Source organism: Pseudonaja textilis, chromosome 3 (assembly GCF_049901715.1).
Source record: "Pseudonaja textilis isolate UNSWEBS1 chromosome 3, rPseTex1.2, whole genome shotgun sequence".
Taxonomy (NCBI): domain Eukaryota; kingdom Metazoa; phylum Chordata; class Lepidosauria; order Squamata; family Elapidae; genus Pseudonaja; species Pseudonaja textilis.
Window position 1 is genome coordinate 105,509,730 of NC_141992.1, and position 22,078 is coordinate 105,531,807.

General features: G+C 40.1%; 1 protein-coding gene and 1 long non-coding RNA gene across 3 annotated transcripts in view; one reads left to right on the forward strand and one right to left on the reverse strand.

The window, feature by feature from the left end:
* Positions 1-650: 650 nt before the first annotated feature.
* Positions 651-21,497, reverse strand: PHGDH (phosphoglycerate dehydrogenase). The gene is made up of 12 exons (XM_026703450.2): positions 21,283-21,497; positions 9,108-9,259; positions 7,120-7,185; positions 6,664-6,718; positions 6,484-6,582; positions 6,208-6,340; positions 5,170-5,318; positions 4,662-4,814; positions 3,649-3,781; positions 2,577-2,704; positions 2,076-2,295; positions 651-887 (listed from the first exon to the last, which is right to left on the reverse strand). The coding sequence occupies exons 1-12, from the start codon at positions 21,436-21,438 to the stop codon at positions 733-735; spliced, it is 1,599 nt and encodes a 532-aa protein (XP_026559235.1). The 5' UTR covers positions 21,439-21,497; the 3' UTR covers positions 651-732.
* The window catches only part of LOC148126254 (uncharacterized), a 63,119-nt gene continuing 61,357 nt past the window's right edge, over positions 20,317-22,078 (forward strand). For both annotated transcript variants that reach the window (XR_015743368.1, XR_015743367.1), the window contains exon 1: positions 20,317-20,620. This is a non-coding gene — a long non-coding RNA (uncharacterized LOC148126254). The remainder of the gene's footprint in view (positions 20,621-22,078) is intronic.

Sequence of the window (22,078 nt, forward strand, 5' to 3'; positions counted from 1 at the left end):
ATCTGACCATGCCCTCAGGCTCAGCCTGGTCATCTCCTACATCAGAATTAGACAGACAATGTTTAAATTGTAGAAAATATTGTTTGACAGTACTCAATATACCAATGCACTTTACCTTCCTAAAAATATTTAGGTCCCTGGCTGTAAAAAGATTCAGAGGACTGAACATTTCTGTGTACTAATAAATAAATTAGTGAAAAAGAGGAAGAGAGTTTTCTCAAGAAAAAGAAAATGGAAGTTCCGCATAAGAACTCCATGAGGATGCTGATCTCTTGAAAAATTTGTTTCAGATATTGAAGGTAGTAACTGAGTCAGTCACCTAAGATACAGATCCTGTCAAGGACTGAGGTACAATTTTTCCCGAGCGTGAAATTTGCTGAGTGTGCTTTGAAAAGTCTGTCCTTCAAACTAACATCTGAAAAATGCACTGTAGAAATACTAAAATAAATATTATTTGCAAACAAAAGGAACGTATGATTACTGAATAATAAAGCTACACATTCTGTTTTCTTCAAAACTAAGAGCCACCTTGAAAGATCTTATATCAGTAAGTAGTCAAGACTATTTTATTTCTCACACTGAAATATATTTTCATCTTATAGCTCTCAAGGACAACAACTGTATTATACATAAAGCAATGATGCACAAAATCATTGTTGCATTATCTTTAATTAGATATATAAGATTCACATTACAGAAAGTGGTGGGCCCTGTCAGATTCTTCACCAGAACTTAAAGTATCACCTGGAACACTTCTGTCAGATGTGGCTTCAGTTCCTCCAGGTTTTGTAGAGCAGAAGACAGACTCAGGACATTCCACTCCTCTCCACTCTCAGTACTGGAATGATGGTAGCACAGCAGCTCTATTTTGGTCTTCCCTAGCAGATCTGAAATCAGAACAATGCCCATTTCAGAAAACTGATTATACATTTGCAGACTTGTAATCTTCTAAGTCTACACTGGTAACTTTTGATGCCAAAATCTAGTGATATTTTTAAAAAAATAAAATGGGTGCACAAAATAGATCTCTATTTTAACACACCCTCAATAAATGAAAAAGGTGGCCAAAAATTATATCATCCTTCCCACTGTTGTCACACTATTTTTTGTCTTTCCCTTATGCAGTGGGATTTTTTTTTAAAAAAAACCTAGTTCATAATGACTGCCGGTCATATAGCACATATTACGAGTTCATTACAAATTGTAATTTATAATAAACTCATGCCTGGAACTTCCAGATCTATATTTCAATCTTCTCTCCATTAACCATGCTATTTATTTTCATATAACACAGAACTGCTTTCCATATAAGTAATCCTTCCTTAGCAATTCTAACCGGGGCAGGAATTTCTGTTACAAAGCAGTCATTATATGAAACAAGTGATCATATCACTTAACATCAGCAGTTCTGGTAGACCCAGCTGCAGTTGTTAGAGCCAACAGCTTCCTCAGTTTAGTATACCTCATCAACAGTATGAGGGGAAGATGCAGGAAGATGGTAAAAACAGCTGGATGTGGTGAAGCATGGCAAAAATAGTGATGACAGTGAAGTGCAGGATGACCAAAAGGACAGATATGGGGGAAGTTGAAGCACACACTGACAGTAAATGTGGTTGGACTGCTTGGTGCCTGAAATTTGATCACATGACTGTAGGGCTCCAGTAACCATAATTTTGAGGACCAGTCATAACTATCATTTGTTCAGTGCTGCTATAACTTCAGTCAGTTAATGAATAGTCATTAAGCAAGGATACCCATATTTCCCTCCATCCCAAAGCCCATAAGCAGATGCTTATAGGTATCTATTAATACAGATATTATTCATTATATCATGGTTTAAAGCATCTTTATACAACTATTAATTTTTCACCTGTTATTTATCATGCCTTGGAGCACTTACCATAAATGTTCTTCTAAAATCCAATGTTATTCATAGATACACTAAAGGTGATTATATTCATGACTCATCCTTTTCTATGTTTTTAGTCTTTGGAACACAAATTGGAGGCAACTTGATTGTAAACAAAATTCTTACTAAAAAGTCAGTGAAGGGGATGAGAAATGCTTTGCCTTACCAATAATTCTTGGTAACACACTGACACTGAAAGTCTTGGATTTGTAGAACAGCAAAGGACCACTGAGAGGGACCAGTTGCTTGAAGGTTGCTCCGTTGAGTTCTAGCAGGCATGGAATGGTGCCTTGCACAGAGCCAACAACCATATGAGGGGTATTAGTGGCAGTTAGTTGAAGTTGTGCATTATTGCTCAGTGCGCTGTCAGTGTGAGTAGTGGTGATCTAGGAGTCAGAAAGAGGGAAGTTAGTACAGTTTCCCCTAAAAGAAATTTTTCCCCAAATTTCTTCTTCCAAATATGCATAGCTATACTCTGCAGAAAGCTGAGTTCCTGTCTATCATGAAAATAGAACTGTACTATGTGCAGCCATAACTGGGCTGGAGAAAATGTCCAGTTTTCAATCTGATTTATAATTATGGAGATATACAGAAAGAAATAGCATTTCTTTCGCAAAGGCCTATAATAAACTGGCCTTTGGTTCTAGGGATAAAGGGAGTTATATACCTTCAACCCAGCCTCTTGAGCCAGAAGCAGCCCATTCACAAGGTTCACATCCTTCTGTGCAGTTTCTTGAAGGAGCCCCATTGCCACAGCAGGAATCAAGTAGTTGCTAGACTTCTGCAAAGTTGAACCTAGTGAAAATTACAGGCATGATCAAATCATCAGAAGGCACTTAATATCTCTCCTCAGAAGATGTATAAACTGAGGAGACAAGTCCAGGGTTTCAAGCAGAAACCATCCCTGTAAGCAGAACTACAGGTTTCCATTTGTCTCTTGTTAGAGACTACAACAGGTAAATCTTTTCCTGAAAGATGATCATCTCACCAGCTTCACCCCTTCAGAGAAGGAAAAGGCCTTTTGCCTCTCACCCTGGCCTTTTTAAATAGGGCTTCCCTCCTGTGTCTTGATGTGATAGCCAGAAGGTGGCCTTCTGGCTATCACATAGATGTGTATATCTACACATACAAATATATATAAAAATGGATATCATGCATCCTTTTGTTGCAGAAGAATTTCCCACAATTAGTTTAAGTGAGAATAAGCAATCCAAGGGAAGGACATGATTAATCTTATCTAACCTCCAATCTAATCAAATAATCTTGTTTATATCTGTCTCTTTTCAGGGGAAGTAAATTCAGGACTATCTTCTGTTCTTTTCAGGCAATTGTACCAGTAGTAGGCCTATGCTTCTTTAGCACCAAGAGCAAATGAGATTTTATGTGCAAATAGGAAATGGATAATGACAATTTGCCTTACATAAACGAACTGCAGATACGAACTGAAGATACGAACTGCAAAAGTACAAAATGAGAAATTTTGTTTCTACAAAACATGTTTCTAAAACATGTTTTCTTAAAACTTTGAGAAGAGAGCAGAAGCCGAAACAATGAAGGAAACAAAAGACATCCCAGAGAGGGTGAAAGTTATTCTCTTTTAAAAGAGGAAATCACACACACAAGAGAAATTATGTAGGCTGAAAAATAAAGCTTTTCTGTTTAGTTAAGTAGGAAGATGAGAGAGCAAAGGAGTGAAAAGATTTTGGTAAAAAGCCAAATGCCTGGATCTCTCATCTCACCCTCGGTAATAAGCTGCACTCTTCCATTCACTTGGTGGCTCAGTGCACGTAGCACACTTCCTAAAGCTCTAGCCAGTGCAATCCATGGCTTGGTATGGGATGCATATGCACTGCTGAGAGCCTGTCCATTTACCTGAGAGAGGGAAGAACAGCAGTGTGAAATTGCCTATTGCACTAGACTTCTAACCCATAACCATTTCCCCAGTTATTTTGTTTATAGTGCTGAGTCACTTAATAAATGAACTTATATTTTTTTCTTTATTATATCTTTAATAATTACAGATGGAATACCATTCAAGCTCTAAAGTACAGCGGTACCTCAGTACTCATCATCAATTGTGTGTGATGAGTACCAAACACATTTCTCTCATAAAGAATATAGCGAGTCATAAAACAGCCAATATTGTCAAGTTCTAGCTTATGTGTTAGATATTAAACAAACTATTATTACCGGGACAATATTTGCACATCAAAATGCATTAAGTACCAAATTTGATGAGTTTCATAGCAGCTGAATACCAACATATCATTATATTATCTTCTTTGAAAATCTATTCCCTTGGAGTATTTATCCTGAGGCCTGCTTTCAATTTTAGAGCTTAATATCTTTCCACTATGTCAACCAGTTCTATTTTTATTGTCATTTGTTAAAAGTAATACTGGCATTCACACAATGAAAGTTAGCACTTATAAGCTGGATTGGTCAGTACAAGCACAATACCTTGAAGCTTGGCTGAACTTTAGATTGAACTTAATACAGTGTGCTTTAGCCTGTATTCAAGTTAGCTATGTTTATCACGTCTCTAATGTATTGTATGATGCTGTGATTTTGCTTATAAATTCAACTCTTTCTGAAAAAAATGAAATGTGCTAGAATATGCAGAAACTGAGTTTAAAATTTGTGCTGGTCTTTGACCATTTAATGATGATAAGTTTAAAATTAAAATTAGTTACAAGAATTTTAAAAATGATATACAAATCATTAGTAGCTGAGGATTAAATGTAGGACTCACGGTGCCAACCAGTGCCTTGCCCTGGGCCAAATCTACAAGCTGCATGGCAATATCTCTTCCACAGCGGCTTTGAGCTTCTCTGGTACTGGCACCCAAGTGAGGACAACTGATTACATTGGGATGGTTAACCAAGGCTTTATCCTTGGGTGGCTCCTAAAAAGGAAAAAGAATTTGTCTAGTTATGAAAGGCTTAGTTGAGTTAGAAAGAAATTTTTACCCTTAATAATGCAGACATTGTAAAACTCCAACTAGTTGAAACTATAAGGAGCAGCATTTTCAGATATTTAGCTCTAGAACACTAGTAGGCAACTATGTATTTTTTATCCTGAGGTGGACACTATCCCCAATCAGAGTACATGACCAAAAATATGACCTTTTACTTCCAGAGTTCCTCAGCTAGCTTGGCTGTCAGAGGAAACTGCTGTAGAACTACTAGCTCCATTAGCACCACCACTTTGACCAGCGGAACTGAACTGCTAAAAGCAAACAAGATGTCACAAAGCCTCACCTCTGTGAAAACATCTAAGGCTGCTCCTCCACAGCGGCCAGACTGGAGAGCCCGCAAAAGGGCACCTTCATCCACAATACCTCCTCGGGCACAGTTGATCACCTGGACCCCATGGCGACACTGAGCAAATGTAATGTCATTGAGAAGCCCTAGAAAAAAAGCAAGAGCAGAAAACTTGAATAAAAGTCCAATGTATTCTTCTTCTTGTAGTTACCCTTGTTAGAAGTTTGTAACACCACAATTATATCACATGCCAAGTGAACTGACTGCCTTTCCATTTATATAAAAACTTGAATACCATCTTTTCCTGTAGGAAAATTCAAAGCTGTGAACAAAGAAATAAACCAGTTAAGAAACATTATTCAAGTAAGTTACCATAGTAAAACATGTACTTTTCTCATGGTTTCCACAATTACAGCTGCAGAATTTTAATATAAAGACACATAACTGCTCTTCCTCCATTATCCAGAATTCTTCACTAACACCTTCTACAATGAAGTAATCCTTGTCTGTATCATTAGGGTTTTCTAACCATATTATGATTTCTCCATTCCTTATCCCCAAAAGATTCCTTTTTTCTCATTCAAGATGCCTGCTTACCTCATGGTCAATCATTCCAAATTTCCTTCCTTATTGTCAAGCCCACTAGTTAGAACAGACCATGAAATCAACTCCAGATAGGCTAAAACTTTTATTAAGATTGGTTATATTAATAGAATCATGCAAGTCCATTTGTGCTATACTTCCTCCTCCTCCTCCTATTTTAATGAATTATGGAGGTGTCTGCTTCAATCACTTCCTTATATTATTTAAAAATGCTTCAGCTCCTTTTGCTGAGACAATAAATCCTGCATATCTCTTGTCAAAATTTCTTTCTTACTCCCTACACTGATTCCTTTCTCACTCAGTTTTGTTTGCATAAGTTGTATCTATTCCATTTGCTAATAATAAGCAGCAAACATAAGAATACATACAGTAACTCAGTACTACAGAAAGATCCCCCCAACATAACAAGAGGCCTCAAAACTGGCACTTCACCTGTGGTGGAAGGCAGAAGTGGGGTGTGCACTGTGATGAAGTCACACAGTGGCCAGATCTGTTCCAATGACAACTGTTCAACACCAAAGGTAGCTGACTCCTCAGACGTGATTATGGGGTCATATCCTATGGTCTACACAGATAGAAAGAAGAAAGAAAAGTTGTCTGAATGGCTGAGATTTCCATCTACCACCACTAGGAAATAGGGGCACTGGCTATCCATAGCCTTTTTGAGAAGAGGAGGTCCAAGGCAGCAGAGGGGGAAATCACTCTTACCTTCATGCCAAAGGACTGCATCCGAATGGCTACCTCTCGTCCAATCCTGCCAAGGCCTAGAATGCCTAGGGTCTTCCCTTGAAGTTCCATCCCCATAAACTGCAGCAGAAAGATACATTGGTTTGAACCAATTCCTAATCGCTATAAATATATGACATCCTCATAGAATCAGCTTCTTACCTTTTTACGGTCCCATTTTCCATCTTTCATTGAGGCTGCAGCTTGTGGAATTTGCCTGGAATAACAATTTCTGTTACAAACAGGCTAATAAAAAAACCCCAGGCTTTTAATCAGGGCGGCATTGTTTTTTCTTATTATTCTGTTTTTATTTGATAAGTTCCAAGTTGCTGTATTTTGATTTCATAATTGGTTACTACCAATTATATGCCTACCATGCACCTCCATATTAAAACTTATTTTACTTAAATTGATATCCCATGTGTAGAAATACAAAATACAAATATAAGTCAGTCAGTTACTCTAATGAAATAACTACAACTAATATAGTACCCTCTTAATAACTTATGAGTTCTTAACTCTTTTCTCTGTTATTTAATTTCTTGCAAGACAGAAGTTCAAGGTAGCCTGTGCTCTTGCTAGAATGTTTCATTCTTTCCCAGAAATGATATTACTTACCTGGCCAGACTCATGATCATACCACATGTTAGCTCTGCTGCACTGAGACTATTGCCAGTGGGAGTACTGTGGAGCAAAGCAATAAGAAAGAAATATAGAGTTAACAGTTCCTAGTCACTTAGGAGAGCAATCAACATAGGCTTTTATGCACTCGTTTCATACACATTGTTTTCCCAAAGTTAACCGGTAACATTCCAGATAGATACTACACACAGACTTTTGAGTGAAAAATGCTGTTTAGGAAGTTCAAAAAGATAATGCTCCATAACTGAAATTGTGCTTTCAATTCTCTGTTGCTAAAAGAAGAATCATATGAAGAAAAGGAAGACCTTTCATGGTGGGTCTCAAAATTTCAAAAGGTAGCCACCAGCAATTAATCTAATCTCTCAAATTAAACACCACACATAAATCCCTTAATTTCTATGCAGGCAAAATATCATACCCCTTACACTTTTGAGGTACCACAAATGATTTTATACTGCCCAAATAATTACTTAGAGATTACATATTAAAATGTAATGTTAGATTATAGTTTAGAGCTGTAGGAATGAACTTAAGAAAATCTAGAGTTTGCAGATTCCAGCTCACCTGTGACAATGAGATTGGAATAATGGTTAATGTTTAACATTGTCACATTAAAAATTAATTTGATAATAAATCATGGAAGACTGCATGCAATCCTACTACCATAGCTAGTTCCTGAATTAAACAATTACAATCTATTTGTGCAGTTTCAGAGGTATTTCCAGTGATCAGAGTGCATTTAAATGAACTATGAAAAAATAAGTAAAAAAATGAAGAATCTGGACACAGCACATCAGTGACATAGGTGAAGGCAAAACATACCATATAAACTTAAAAGCAACCTGAAATATTTTCAAAGGCAAAAGCAAGAAGATTTTCTCCTCCAGAGTTAATAGGAATTGCTACTCTTAAGGAGTTGTAGCTTTGGCAAAGATAAGGGAGATTTTTTTTAAAAAAAAATATCCACCTGCTTGTTTTTTCCTTCAGGCTGAGCTGCATTGATTGAGTTGAATACAGGTAGTCCTCGACTAATGACCACAGCTCAGTCCAAAATTTCCTTTGTTAAGTGAAATATTTGTAAAGTGAGTCTTGCCCTATTTAATAACCTTTCTTGCCACAGATATTAAGTGAATCATTGTAGTTAACAAGTTAGTAACTTTGTTGTTAGGTGAATCTGGCTTCCCCATTGAGTTTGCTTGTCAGAAAGTTTCAGAAAGTAGTTACATGACCTTGGGATACAGCAACAGTCATAAATATGAATCAGTTGCCAAGCATCTGAATTTTGGTCACATGATTTTGGAAATGCTTCAAAGTTCATAACTGAAAAATGGTCGTAAGTCAGATTTTCAGTGCCATTGTAACTTTGAACAGTCACTAAATGAACTGTTGTAAGTCAAGGGCTACTGTAGTTTTCCCTAAGGTGAGTAAGAAGACAGTCCAATTTCTCTTTGCCTGAGCCTATGCAGTGATGAATGTAGAGGAGAGAAATGATTCTCTTCCTATGAAGGAATAAGAGAAAAAACAAGAGGGTAATGATCTTAAGAGGTTTGTCACAGGCAAGGAAATAGCATGCTCTGTTTGGCAAGTAAGGAAAGAACTCAGAAGATATGCTGAGCATTCACTTCTCCAACAAGTGCCACCCACAAACTCAGAGCAGAGAAAGGGAGATAGGGATTGTCATTACAGAATCCTAGTACCATATGTGCTCTCCTTAGAAGGAAAGGCATGATCTCTTAAAACAGAGGCAACTAAAATTGTTTTCACTGAGTGACAGCAAATGTCTTTCAGAAAGAAGCCTGCCAATTCATTGCCCCTGAACCCTCTCTGCTTTATGAGCAAATCCAGGAGTTGAAGATCAGATCAGACAGGCTTGCTCTGGAATTAGGTGCCTGGTGATCTCTGCATTCTCTTCCATGTAAAAGCTGGGGATGCTTTTGCTCTCTGGAAACCTCTTGCTGACTTACTTCATGACGAGGATTCCTTTCCTTGTAGCAGCCTCCACATCTACATTGTCAACCCCAGTTCCGGCTCTCCCAATGATCTGCAACTTTTCCGCTGCATTGATGATCTCTGCAGTCACTTTGGTTGCTGAGCGTACAATGAGTCCATCAACATCCTGAAGAAATCAAAATCCAATCAGCAAGTCAACAAGGGAACACACACAAAGCTGCTCAGAGAACTATAACCAAGGTTTAGAAATGTGCCTTCTATTCCTGTTCCTAAACCGGACAGGTATCAGGAAACTATAAGGAGGCTGAAAGCTGAATCATTTATAGAGATAAGGATCCCAAATAAAACTATGGACCCATCAATTCATAGACCACCTCTACATTTCTTTCCCACAGAAACACTGCAGAAAAGTAGTAATTTTAAACAAAGAGCCTGAGAAGGCTAAAATGGCTAATCCACCTCTTCCATCCTTAACTCTATTCCTCTTGTGAGAGGAATGGTACAACCTTTCTGTAAGTCAGTGGTTCTCAACCTGTGGGTTGTGGACCCCGGGGGGGGGGGCTGCAATGTCATCACAGACTATCTGCAAAGGCTTGAACAAATATTACAATTTAAATCTTTAATTAAGTCTTGGGGGTCCGTGGCCATACTCCATGACTACAATAGGTAATTAAAGGAAGGTGAAGAAAAGGTTGAGAACCACTGTTATAAGCAATAGTGTGACTTTGATTTCAAAAGAGGAAAAGCTAGTAGGTTCTCCATTCCTGTCAGCAAGATCTATCACTTAACCAATGGGTTGTCAGAAAGTTACAAAGGTTATAAAAAATGGCACAATTTGTGGCTTGCTCTAGACAATGAAAACTTGAATGCCTCATCATCCATACACTTTATATAATTTCATTTGCATAATTTATTCTGACCAAGTTATTGATAATAAGGGTTAGTGAAATGCAGTCCTTTTGACTACTAGAAATCTAACTCAGACATGAAATTTACTGGATAAACTGGATAAAAGAATTACAGAATGGGTAAGACCTTAGAGGTCTTTACTCCAACCTCCTGCTCAAGCACAATTCTGGACAAATGACCTGTCCAATCTCTCCTTAAAAAACCTTGAGTGAAAAAGCACATACAACCTTCAGAGGCAAGCTTCTCAAAAAATCACTGGAGGTTAATTATGATTAAATTGTTTTTTTAAAGTTTTTTATTTTTTGAAGACAAACACTAACAAACACAAACATAAAACATCAACATAAAACCATCTTCCAAAAATCGATGTGTCAGTTGGTACATTTCTTTTGTGCAATGTCATAATATCAACAGTCTTCTCCTTCCAAACATATATTCATATTACATAAGTCAACTATACACATTATATTATGTTACATTATATTGTTATTATATCACTATTAGACTCAACTATAAATTCACATAATTCTTTATCAAGCAAATCTGAATTTTAACAAATCTGAGAATTCATTTCATTATATTCAATTATATAATATCATTACATCATGTCTTGCATATTGTACTATTACTTGTCTATTTTCTTATCTAACCATTGATAAAATAAATCCCAAATTTTATAATATTCTTTATCTTTTTGCTCTCTGATTGCTAGTGTCAATTTACTCATTTCTGCACATTCCATCCTTTTCTTAATAACTTCTTCCTCTATTGGATTTTTTTCACTTTTCCAATTTCTAGCAAATGCAATTCTAGCCTCTGTTAACACATTTATAATCAAATACGTCAATTCTCTACTTCAGGCAAGATACCCAATAAAAATATTTCTGGTTTCAAATCTATATGCTGTTTTGTCATTTTTTTCAAGCCATGTATGAATTTTAGTCTAGTATCTCTTAGCTTCCACACATGTCCACCACATGTCATAATATGATCCAGGTATCTGATGATACTTTCAACATTTCTCCGATTTGTTCTTGAACATCCTTGCTATTCGTGATGGGGGTAAATGCCATCTGTAAAACATCTTATACAAGTTCTCTTTATACACTACCGACATTGTCAGTTTATAATTTCAAGACCATAATTTTTGCCATTTATCTAGATCCAAACAGCCATTTATCTAGTATCCAAAATTCTTCCCCCAGGCAATCATTGTTTCTTTAATCTGTTCTTCCTCCAATTTAATTCCAAGTAAGTAACCATAAAATTTTTAAATCATTTTCTCATCAGTATTCTGTAAGTTCATTATAAAATCACTCTGTTTTACAATCTTTATCATACCTAGAATGTATTTGCATATATATATATATATATATATATATATATGTATATGTATATGTATATGTATATGTATATGTATATGTATATGTATATGTATACCAATTCATCTTAATTTCTTGCTCCTCTAGTTCTTGTTTAGATTTCACCCTTTTCATTTAAAATTTTACCATATCTAACAGTATGTTCCATTTTGTAAATAACTAGGTATGCAAATGCTTCTGTAGTTGACAACCAGACTGGAATTTTCATATGTTGCTTTCTGATTAAATTGTTAATAATTGTTTTCACTATCAGGAAATTTCTCCTTAATTCTAGATCTCTCTCTGATAATTTTCCATGTTATTTCTTGTCCTGCCACAGGTGCTTTGGAGAAGAGGCATTGACTTACCTGAATGCCTTTTCTCAACATGACGATAGAGAATCCACACACATGGGTTGATTCATGCCTTTCTGCCCAGAGACTGAGTCATCCAACTTTGCCACACCTCTTCCATCCATGGTCAGACACCCAGTCACGATGAAGGTGCAGCCACCTGATGATCTTCTTTGTGGTATTGGCTCAGCCTCCCACCAGGACACTGGACCAGGGTGGGAGTGGATTCTCCATCATCATGGTGAGAAAAGGCGTTCAGGAAAGCCAACACCCCTTCTACAGCATGCTGATTGGAGAATTCATACACATGGGACATACCAAAGCCAGCTGTTCCTATGGGCAAGAAGCGGTCTGGTCCTGTGATCCCCCATCTGTACGTACTCGTTGTAGCACCCATCTGCCAAAGGCTGTGTCTGTGGAGGCGAATGTGTCCAGTTTGTAGTGTCTTATGGAGACGGGGAGGACCATGTTGCTGTCCTGCAGATGTCCTCAAGTGAGGCCTGCGTCACCCATGCAGCTGTGGTAGCTGCACTTCTTGTTGAATGGGTGGTTACTCATCTGGGTATGGGAAGAGCCTGAGTCTCATAAGCCTTGGCTATACAAGCCCTTATTCTATGGTTGATGATGTGACCTTGGTACCCATGGAAGACAGTTGAAATGACACGAACAGGGCTTCCGTTCTGTGATGATGTTCTTTTGATGTATCTGTGGAGCACCCTCTTTTCATCCAGAGTGTGCCATCTATACTCCAGGTCGTGAAATGGACCTGGACAGAAGTCCGGTAGCACAATTTCCTGAGCCCTATGAAAGCAGGAGTTGACTTTAGGGATGAAGGAGGGGTCCAGCCACAGAACTACCCTCTTCATGTGAAAGGTGCAAAGATCTTATCTGACAGAACGAGCTGCCAGCTCTGATATTCACCTGGCCGTAGTGATGGCCACTAAGAAGTTGACTTTTAATGTCAGATAATGCAGACTGATAGTCTGAAGCAGCTCAAAAGGAACCGAGGTGAGGGCCTGTAACACTTTAGCCCAGGTCCCAGGTGGGGTACCTGTGAATCACAAGTGGTTTTAGAATAATAGCTCTGTTGAAGGTAGGTACCACCAGATGGTGTACCGTGGACAAGGTTGCCACTTGTCTGTGAAGTGTGCTAGGTGGTAATTCCTTGTCTAGACCATCTTGTAAAAAGTCCAAGATTTGTGGAATAGAAACCACAGTAGTGTCCATGTCCTTCCTAGCACACCATTTACAGAACACCTTCCAGGTAGCATTATAAATTCTGTTAATGGAAGGTCTCCTGGAAGCTTGGATTGTTCGTATCACCTTCCCTGAGAAGTCCTCCTTCCTCAGGATTCTCCTCTCAAGTGCCAGGTGGTCAATTGGAGCCACTGAGGCTCTGGGTGTTGCAAGACACCCTGGCTGAGGGAAATCCTGTCCTGAGGAATTCTCCAAGGATGGGACACTGACATGCTTACCAGGTCTGCGTAGCATGACTGTCTGGCCCAATGAGGAGCGATGAGTAGAATTTCTGCTTGTTTGAGTAGCACCTTTCATATCACCTTCAGAATGAGGGGAAGAGGAGGGAAGGCATATAATAGGCCCTTGAGCCATGGACTGTGAAGGGCATTGACACCTTTTGCTCTCGAGTCAGAAATCTGGAGAAGAATCTGGACAGTTGCGAGTTTGCCAGGGTTGTGAACAAGTCCAGCACAGGACGTCCAAATCTCTGGGACAGTTCCCTGAAGAGATCTGGGTGTAGGCACTACTTGGAGTGGTCTACCTTGGTCCTGCTCAGGTAATCTGCCTGTGCTTTTGTCGCACCTGATATGTGCTCCGCCTTGATGAATAACAGGTGAGCCTCTGCCCAGAATCCCAGTTGTTCCACTTTGTGCATGAGGGATCTGGAGTGGGTCTCCCCTTGTCAGTTGACATGCGCTTTGGCAGCCACATTGTCCGTTAGGATGAATATGTGCTGTCCTGATTGAGTGCTCTGGAATTGCCTTAGAGCCAGATGAATTGCTCAGAGCTCCAGCCAATATATATTGTTTTTCAGGTCCACTGGGGACCATTGTCCTTGTGCCAGTTGAGACTGGAGATGGGCACCCCATCTGAAGTCTTCTGGTTGGGCTCCCTGAAAAGGGTTCCCTTGGCCATTGCTGGGGAAACCCACCATCTGAGGGACCTGAGTGTATCTAATGGTACTCGGACCCTGATATTGGAGGTACTGTTTCCTACTCTCTGGAATGGTAAAAGAAACCATTCCAGGGTTCTGGCATGGAGCTGAGCCCAGGGAACTATCACTATGCATGTCACTACCATTTTCCCCAGGAGTTGACAAAGCACTGCCAAGGAAATGACTTGTTCTGTTCTGATTTGGTTCACCAAGGACTTGATGCTGTCCTGGCACTGCTGGAAGAGGTAAACCTCGCACAGCCTGGTGTCTATCACTGCCCCCAGGTGGGTGGATGGAACTAGATGACTTTTAAAAAATTGATAGAGAACCCATGGTTCTGAAGAACATGGATTGTCATCCCCAGGTCTGTCTGTGCCTACTGGCTGGAGCTGGGCTGAATGAGGATGTCATCCAGGTAGCACTGGACATGCATTGGGATTGTTCTGAGGTGCACGGCCAGTGCTGCCAGCAGTTTTGTGACGGTCCTGGGGGCCAATGACAGGCCAAACAGCAGGCCTTATATTGATAATGGTTCTCTGCATAGTAGAACCTGAGAAACCTCCAAATGGGAAGGAAAAATGGGAATATGGAGATAAGCCTCCAGTCAGATCAATGACTGTCAGGAGGTCACCCCCGATGCCCTCCAAGATTGTCTGCAGAGATTGCATATTGAATCTCTTGTATGTCAATTGATTGAGGTCCAGTGGATGTTCAATTTTTTGAGGTCCAGAATCGCTCTCCACCCCCACCCCCAAGCTCTTCGGAACTACAAACAAGATTGAGTAAAAGCCATGCCCCCTTTGGTCCTCTGGCACCAGTTTAATGGCCTGGATGTCCAACAGGAGTTGGACTGCCTTGTTCAAAAGGTCTCTCTTGATGAGGTTCTTGGAGGTGGGGCAGTGGGTGAAGGTTCTTGGGGGTATGGAGAGGAACTCCAGAGTAAGGCCAAATCATACAGTCTTCAGGACCCAAGAATTGGTGGTGATATTCTCCCATCGGTTCGCAAATAGGGCCAGGCAGTCACCAATGAGAGGTGGGTCCTGGCAGTCATTCAGAGAGGCAAAAGGGACGGCCTCCCGAGCCATGAAAGGGCAACTTGGACTGGAATTGTTGCCTAGTCCTGTCTCTAAACCCTGATCTGTCTGATGGATGGTCAGCTTTAGGGGGCTAGGATTGTTGGAATTGAGTAAAGTCCAGTTCTGACCCAGTCAACTGAAAGGACTGCCTGCAGGTATAAAGAGATGCCTGCTCTTCTGGTAAGGGAGAAGACCTTGTGCTTTTCCTTGTTCTCAACAAGGAAGGGGTTCAAGGCATCCCCAAATAGGGATGCTCCTGTATAAGGAGCGGGGGCAAGCCTCCCCTTTGTTCTGATATCTGCTTGCCATTGGCGAAGCCATAACAAGCAGAGAGATGTGACATTGGAGGTGAGTGCCCTGAAGGAAAAATGGACTGCATGTAAGAATGAGTCGGCTGTGAATTTGGCGGCTGCCACCAGTTTGTTAATGACCTGGTGCATCCAAATTTCCTCTGGGGGAACTCTCACCTACAATTGTTGAAGCCAGAGTAAGGATGTTCTAGTGAAAAAGGAGGTGACCGCTGCTGCCTTAACTGCCCATGTGTTGGCCTGATGTGTTCTGAAGGAATTTAATTCCATCTTTCTAACTTCAGCTTTCAGGGTCTCCACTATGTCTTCAGACATAGTGGAGGGAGAGACAAGGGAAGTCAATGGCTCATCCAATGCTAGCAGTTGAAGTGCGTTAGAGGAGGGGAGCCATATTATCATTTCCCCCCGGGGTGGGAAAGATACCTGGCTGAGTCCATTGTCTCTGGACAATCTCGAGGAACAGCTTAGGACAGGAATGTCCTGCTGCAATTATGGTAGGTTCTGAGAACACCTTGCTGTTAGAGCCCTGGTCATCTGCTGGCTCTACTGGAGTGCGGTACTCTGAACCTATCTGAGCTGTGATTCTAGCTTTGTGAAGCAACGATTTAAAGAGTGCTGGACTGAACAATCCAGTAAAGGGGGAAGGATCAGGGACCAAGTCTTCATCCTCTGAGAACCCCTGCTCCCTCTGGTCCTCCTCCTCTATCACTGTTGCCCTGCTCCTGACTGAGTGGGCTGTTGATACTGACCTCTGGTGCCTAAGTATCTCTGTAGGTAATTGGTACAGATGGATAGTCTGTATTGGGGGCTCCAAAGGATGACTTATTTGCAGTGTAGAGGCCACAACATGTGACATGGCCTGAGATATAAGGGCCTTAATTTCATCAGACAACTCTAGTCCATGTTTATCTGCTGGGTGCAGCCCCACCACAGTAGAGGTAAATGTGGGCTCTGGAACCCTGGGTCTATCCCTAATCTGAGGTTTAGCAGGATTAGGAGCCATACAGGCAAATGGAAAAGCTTCCTTTGAATTTCCTCTGCTGTAGGAAGAAAAACCTGCTCTCTATCGCCCTCTGGTGATCGTGCCATTTGAGTCATAGACAAAATTTGCATTAAAGGCTGTTGAGGGCAGGAAATTGCAGCTTGACTGGGTGGAGGGGGTTCAGCCTGCCTTTCTGCTCTGGAGAACTGTTTTCCCAGGACTTTTTGTCTCCTATTCGCATCCTTTTCTTCAGCTCTGGTAGGCTTTGAGTAAATGGCTTTTGCTCTTATTTTATCTGCTGCATCTTTGCTTGCAGATCTAACCTTCCTTGAACAAGGTTCAATATTTTTTTGCTTCAAAGGATTTTTTCAAAGCTCATAATGAGTGGGTTGACCAATATCATGTCAAGGCTGTTAGGCTTCTTAAACATTTTCATAACCAATATCCTGATAAGCCTAAATGATTTTTTTTACCCTTTTTTTCTTTTCATTATTGTTCTGCAGACTGACGTCTCAACTGGGAGGGCAGCATGTCAGGCCCACCATCATGTCCTGCCATTCTGCTGAGGCGAGGAGGGATGGCATGCTTGGGGTTTTTCCATTTCTGCTGTATGCTTGGGAGGGGGAACGGTCTTTTTTTTTTTTTTTACAAAAAAACAAATTTTATTCAGTTTTTCACATAAAAACAAAAAGCTCTTTTTAGTGGACAACATATTTCCAGGTCATCCCTTTAACACACAAATATGACAATAGTTATACATTCATATATGCATACTTAATTCTATTATTACCTTTTCCATTCCAAACTTTCAGAAAGGAAAGAAACAAGCAAATTAATCCTAGTCTCTTACATTAATCTAAATCCAAACATCCTTTCATTTCAATTATTTCAAATATAATCCTTTGATATTTATTTTAAAAACAAAAAATATGTTTGCCTAATAAAAAAAGGTTACCAATGTCTCTCCTTCCTTTTAATAGTCTATATTAGTTTATTAATTTAAATAATTCTTTAATCTTTAATCTTTTCTTTCCATCACACATTCTTTCTATAAATTCTAGATTAATACAAGTTTTAACACAAAAGAAAAAGAAACAAGCATAGGTTTCCCCCCTTTTACTGCTTTGAGTGTGACACCTCAGTGGTTAAAATATACCCTTATTCCCTCATCTTAATTCCCAATAAACCTTTATTTTTAAGTAGTTACAATAATAATCATTACATCTTTTCATTTGGATTCCGCAATATATTTTCCCCCCTTAATTTTATTTCTAATTTCAAAAAGATAAAAGGGAAAGATTGACTATTCAATTCCTGGTCACTGATATTGACCTCATTTTTAAACATCTTCACGTTCATTTCAATTATTACAATTTCTTCAATAGACCTTAACTTTTCTTTTAAAGATAAACATAAAAATGTATATTCATCTAATAAGAGTTATCAGTATCTAACCCTCCATTAATAATCTATATCCTATTTTCTAAATATTTTTTAATTGCAAATATATTCTTGTTATCCCTTGTCACCCTGCAGAATCCCCCTTTTAATTCATCAACCATTATCTCTGAAAAAACAATTTCTTTTCATCATTTTACTATTTCCGTGTTTCTTTATTTCCTGCACCTGTTTCTTACTGCCTCTCCTCCCTTTTTTTCCCATATCTTTTCTCATTCGGGTTTATATCCCTCTCTTTCTTGATATCTTCCTTTCCCCTTTTCTGCTGTGCCTTTCTACCTCTACTGATTTCACAGGTATTCCCTTTTTGATTATCTTCTTAAATCTCAACTTTTTAGCCTTCCTTCTTTCCCCTCATCTTTGTGGTGTTCTTTATTTATTGTATTGTCTATTTAAAATGGCTTCTCCTTAAGTCGACTCCTCCTTTTCTGAAGTTCTTCTTGTTCTTCAATCGCCCTCTCCATTTCTTCTAACACAGAGCAAACTGATTCGCCTCTTTCCTGTAGTAATTTTCTCATATTTTAAAGTTCCATTCTTAATTCCTGAAGAGATATCATCATTACACACTCTTATATTTTATAATCGTTGAAGTCTACAAAAAACATTTTTACTTTCCTTCTTTCTTCTTCAAATTTTCTAAAGTTCTCAATTCTTCCAACCCAGGGTCTATACAAAAACATCCATCAATCCCACAAGGCAGTCTTTCCTTGCTTCTTTCTTTATTCTGGTTCCGCTTTCACTTTCTAAAGTTCTTACTTTGTTTCAATATTTTTTAACATTATATCGACATAAGTTCATACAGAAACAGGATGATTTCCCTTTTGTTTGAGTTTAAGTTATTTGTCAGAAGATGGCACTCTCCATTATACAAAGTCTTCACCTTTTCCCCTATTTTATTTATTGAGGGTTTTTCGAACCTCAATATTCTAGCACAATCCAGTCTCCAATTTGTAAATTTTATTATTATTTTTTGACAATCTTAAGTCCAGCTTTATTTTATGCCTTTTTATTGCCAAAATATTTTAGTCCAATTTAATTAAGTCTTTAGTTCCATCTTCTTCCTTTCCCGGTTCAAAGCCCCGCTTAGCTGTCAAAATTATTTTCTTATTTTTTTCCTGTCCCTTTGTATTTCCGCTGCTCACTTTTCTTTTCTTAAAAGTTCAATGTTACCTTAATCCCAGGGTACTTTTGTTTAGTTGTTTCACCCAAGTGTCCCGGCTCAGATGTTGTCAACCTCTTTCTTCACTCCTGCACAAATCTTAGTCCAGCAGAGTCCTCCTCTTCGGGGTGGCCATTTTGGACCACCACTTTAGTCATCTTCGGGGGTAAAAAGACCAAGCCCGGGAGGGGAGATGCGGCTCCCCTAAACCTGGCTTGCAGCTTCCCCTTGCTCCATCGCCCCTCCAAGGCAGCTTCAGCCCCTAATCGCAATGATTGGGGCTCTCCAACGAAAGAGTACGGACCATAGCAGCGGACAGTTGTGATCTACGGTCCATCAGGGAGGAGGGCTCAACCCGGAAGTCCAGGGGGACTGTCCTTGAAGATAGGACAAACTCCTTTCCAGACCATTTTCACCAGGTTCCAAGGCTATTGTGCCCCAAGTGTGAACTGTTATCTGCCCAGCACCTCAGTATTCTCAAAACATCTTCTCAGCATCACATTGGCTGCCAGTGGACTGGACAGGGGGGTTGGGAATGGGAAAACAAAAGTAGTGCTTTTACTTTGTGCAAGACCTTCGGATTCCACCTGACTTTACTGCAACCAGATTCTCTCAGTAAAATTTCTTTTGATTCAACTCAATGGATTCAAGAGTCTTGCTTTCCTGAGGGGGCAGACTGGGGCAGATCTGACACATTCTTTCAAAATCAATTCTCTATTCCTGTGTCCATTTCATTGAAGGCAAAAGCGGAATAAGTAGAAATTCCATATTTGTGCATTGTAAATCTTTTGCATGGAAAAAAAACCAACCTAACATGCAGTATATGGTGATGTATCACAAAGAAGGAAAAAATAAGGTATTACTCACACGAAGTATAGCCCTGCACTCATTACTTTCTCTATCCCCAGGATCCTCCCTGGACCCACACACTATCCCCCGCCCCCGCCCCAGTTGATTCCTCTGGACAAGGTTCAATCTGAGTCAAACTGCAGAAACCAGGAGTTCTCCTTTTAAAGAATCTATTTGTAGAAATGCATACTGTATACAGCCCATCTTCCTTTTTTCTTTAACTCTCAGATTAGAAAGATATCATGTACTGTACAAAGTTTAACATAACTTCCCGGTTAGAAGAGGGGGAGGAAGAGAGGTTTTTCTGTTATTATTGATCACCGGGAAGCAGCATGTAATCAGTTTCACCCTGCAAAGGATTTACCAGGCTGCAGATCTTTTTACTTCCTTATGTCCAATAGGCAAAGCATGAAGAACATTAAGTATCTTTTTTTAGTTTTCTTTGGTTGTCAGACAGGTGCAGTCAAGTTCCTTTCCCGTTCCAGGTTAATATGAAGCCAAGCAAATTGTATCTCCCCTCCCCCCTTCCTCCAAACAGGAAGGGGTGGAAACAAGGACAGACAGAATTTCTTCAACACAATCCCACCAACTTCCTCTTTCTAATTGCTAAAATGTCCTTGGGATTGGGAACAGCCATTGGGAACAACACAATTTCAACAGTTGTTCACAGGATGAGAGCCAAGGATAAATTGGGCCAGTTCCCAACCAGCTCTTTGTTCTACAATCTTCCAACATGATTGGAACGAAGAAATGAGGCGGGTTATGCAAATCACAGCGGATTTGGGTTACCATTGGCTGTGCCTCCCACTGAGTTTAAAGGACAACGGTTCTCCAAGAAGCAAGTCAACTCGGTGAGATTCTAGTCACCCCAATCCTTCAATTTTCCCATCATCCCCAAGGTAAGATAGCTTTTAAAGAAAAACCGGAAGGTTTAGACTTGGAGCATTAGCACGTCTGATTTACAAATTCAGTAACCTGTATTCGAGCAAACTATTCTGGAATCTGTTATGTTCTCCACTATCAAGCCAGAGTTGCACTTTATGCTCCCGCTTTCTATCTTGCAATACTTGCATTATTTTTGCATTCGATTTATTGTAGTCGCCGCTCCGGCGGACTCTTGGCGGCTTGCAAAATATAACAGATTGTTTTAAAGTAAAAACTAAAATCAGCCATTGGGGGTGGGGGGGAGGAATTATCGAGCTTGAACAAATCTATCTCGCGTTGGTTGCTACACCCTTAAGCCTCCACTATTGGATCACGAGAGTCAGACGGATAGGAAGATTAAAATAGCGAAGTGCTCCTTAACCTCCAATCCCGTTCCTTAAACGAAATGAGGTAAATATTCTAACTTTAGTCCCGGCATTTTTTTTACAATATTGATATGAATTCATGAACAGCTGGAAATGGAGGGAGGGGGACACAGCTCATCATCCTCCGACTCTATCTTGCCCAGCTTAACATTTTGTCCCCCCCCCCGCCCCCCGGCATTGAAAATTATCCAGGAGATTATTTGATGGCTAGAGGAGTGAAGCGAAGTAACCTCAGGTTCTTTTGGTCTTACCTTGATCTCGGCCTGCAACTGTTCCTTGCTGAGGTTAGATTTCTCTAGGACTTGGATTCCGGCCGCCTCCAGAATCTGCTTGCAGCAGGGGTCCAGGCTATCACTGATCAACACTTTAGTCAGGGTGAGCACTCCTGCAGCTACCGCCGGGGCCATCCTAGCTTCGTGGGAAAGCTGTAGCTACTCCTTTCCTAAGCACTTGCGGGCGAAAAAAGGGAGAAAGCTGCTTCGTAGCGCGTGATAAAGACTTGCTCGCCCTTCGTTCGATTGGAGCGGAGTGTCAAGGTCCCACCTCCTCCCCCTTTTCCTCATAACCTCCGCCCCTCTGGAATTTTCCCTGCACCAGCACAAATCCCTTAGCTTCATTCTGCCACTGTTGAATTTCTTGTTGACAAAGGCAAAGCGGGCCCAAAGCCAGCTGGCCTCGCTTCTTTCTTGCCACTTTTTAGTTTGTCCCTTCCTTGTCATGAGCGGAGCTGGATGCATTACGGAGACACCCCGGTTGCCCCAAGGCTTGCTTGGAGCAGAAAAGGATGCAGCTGGAAAAAGGGCAGAAGGCGGACTCTGCTACGAAGGGCGCTTATTTTCGGGTGTAAGGCACGCTGCGCCAAATAAACGAGACTTGGCATTCATCCAAAGGGAACAACACATGTCTGCGTTACATCAGCAAAAATCAGTAACTACCACGTCAGCAAGAATACGTCGATGCTTTTTTTTAATATAAATTTCATTTGGGTTTTCACAAAAACATAATACAAATAAAACATCTTTTTTTGAGAATAGCATGATCCCAGGT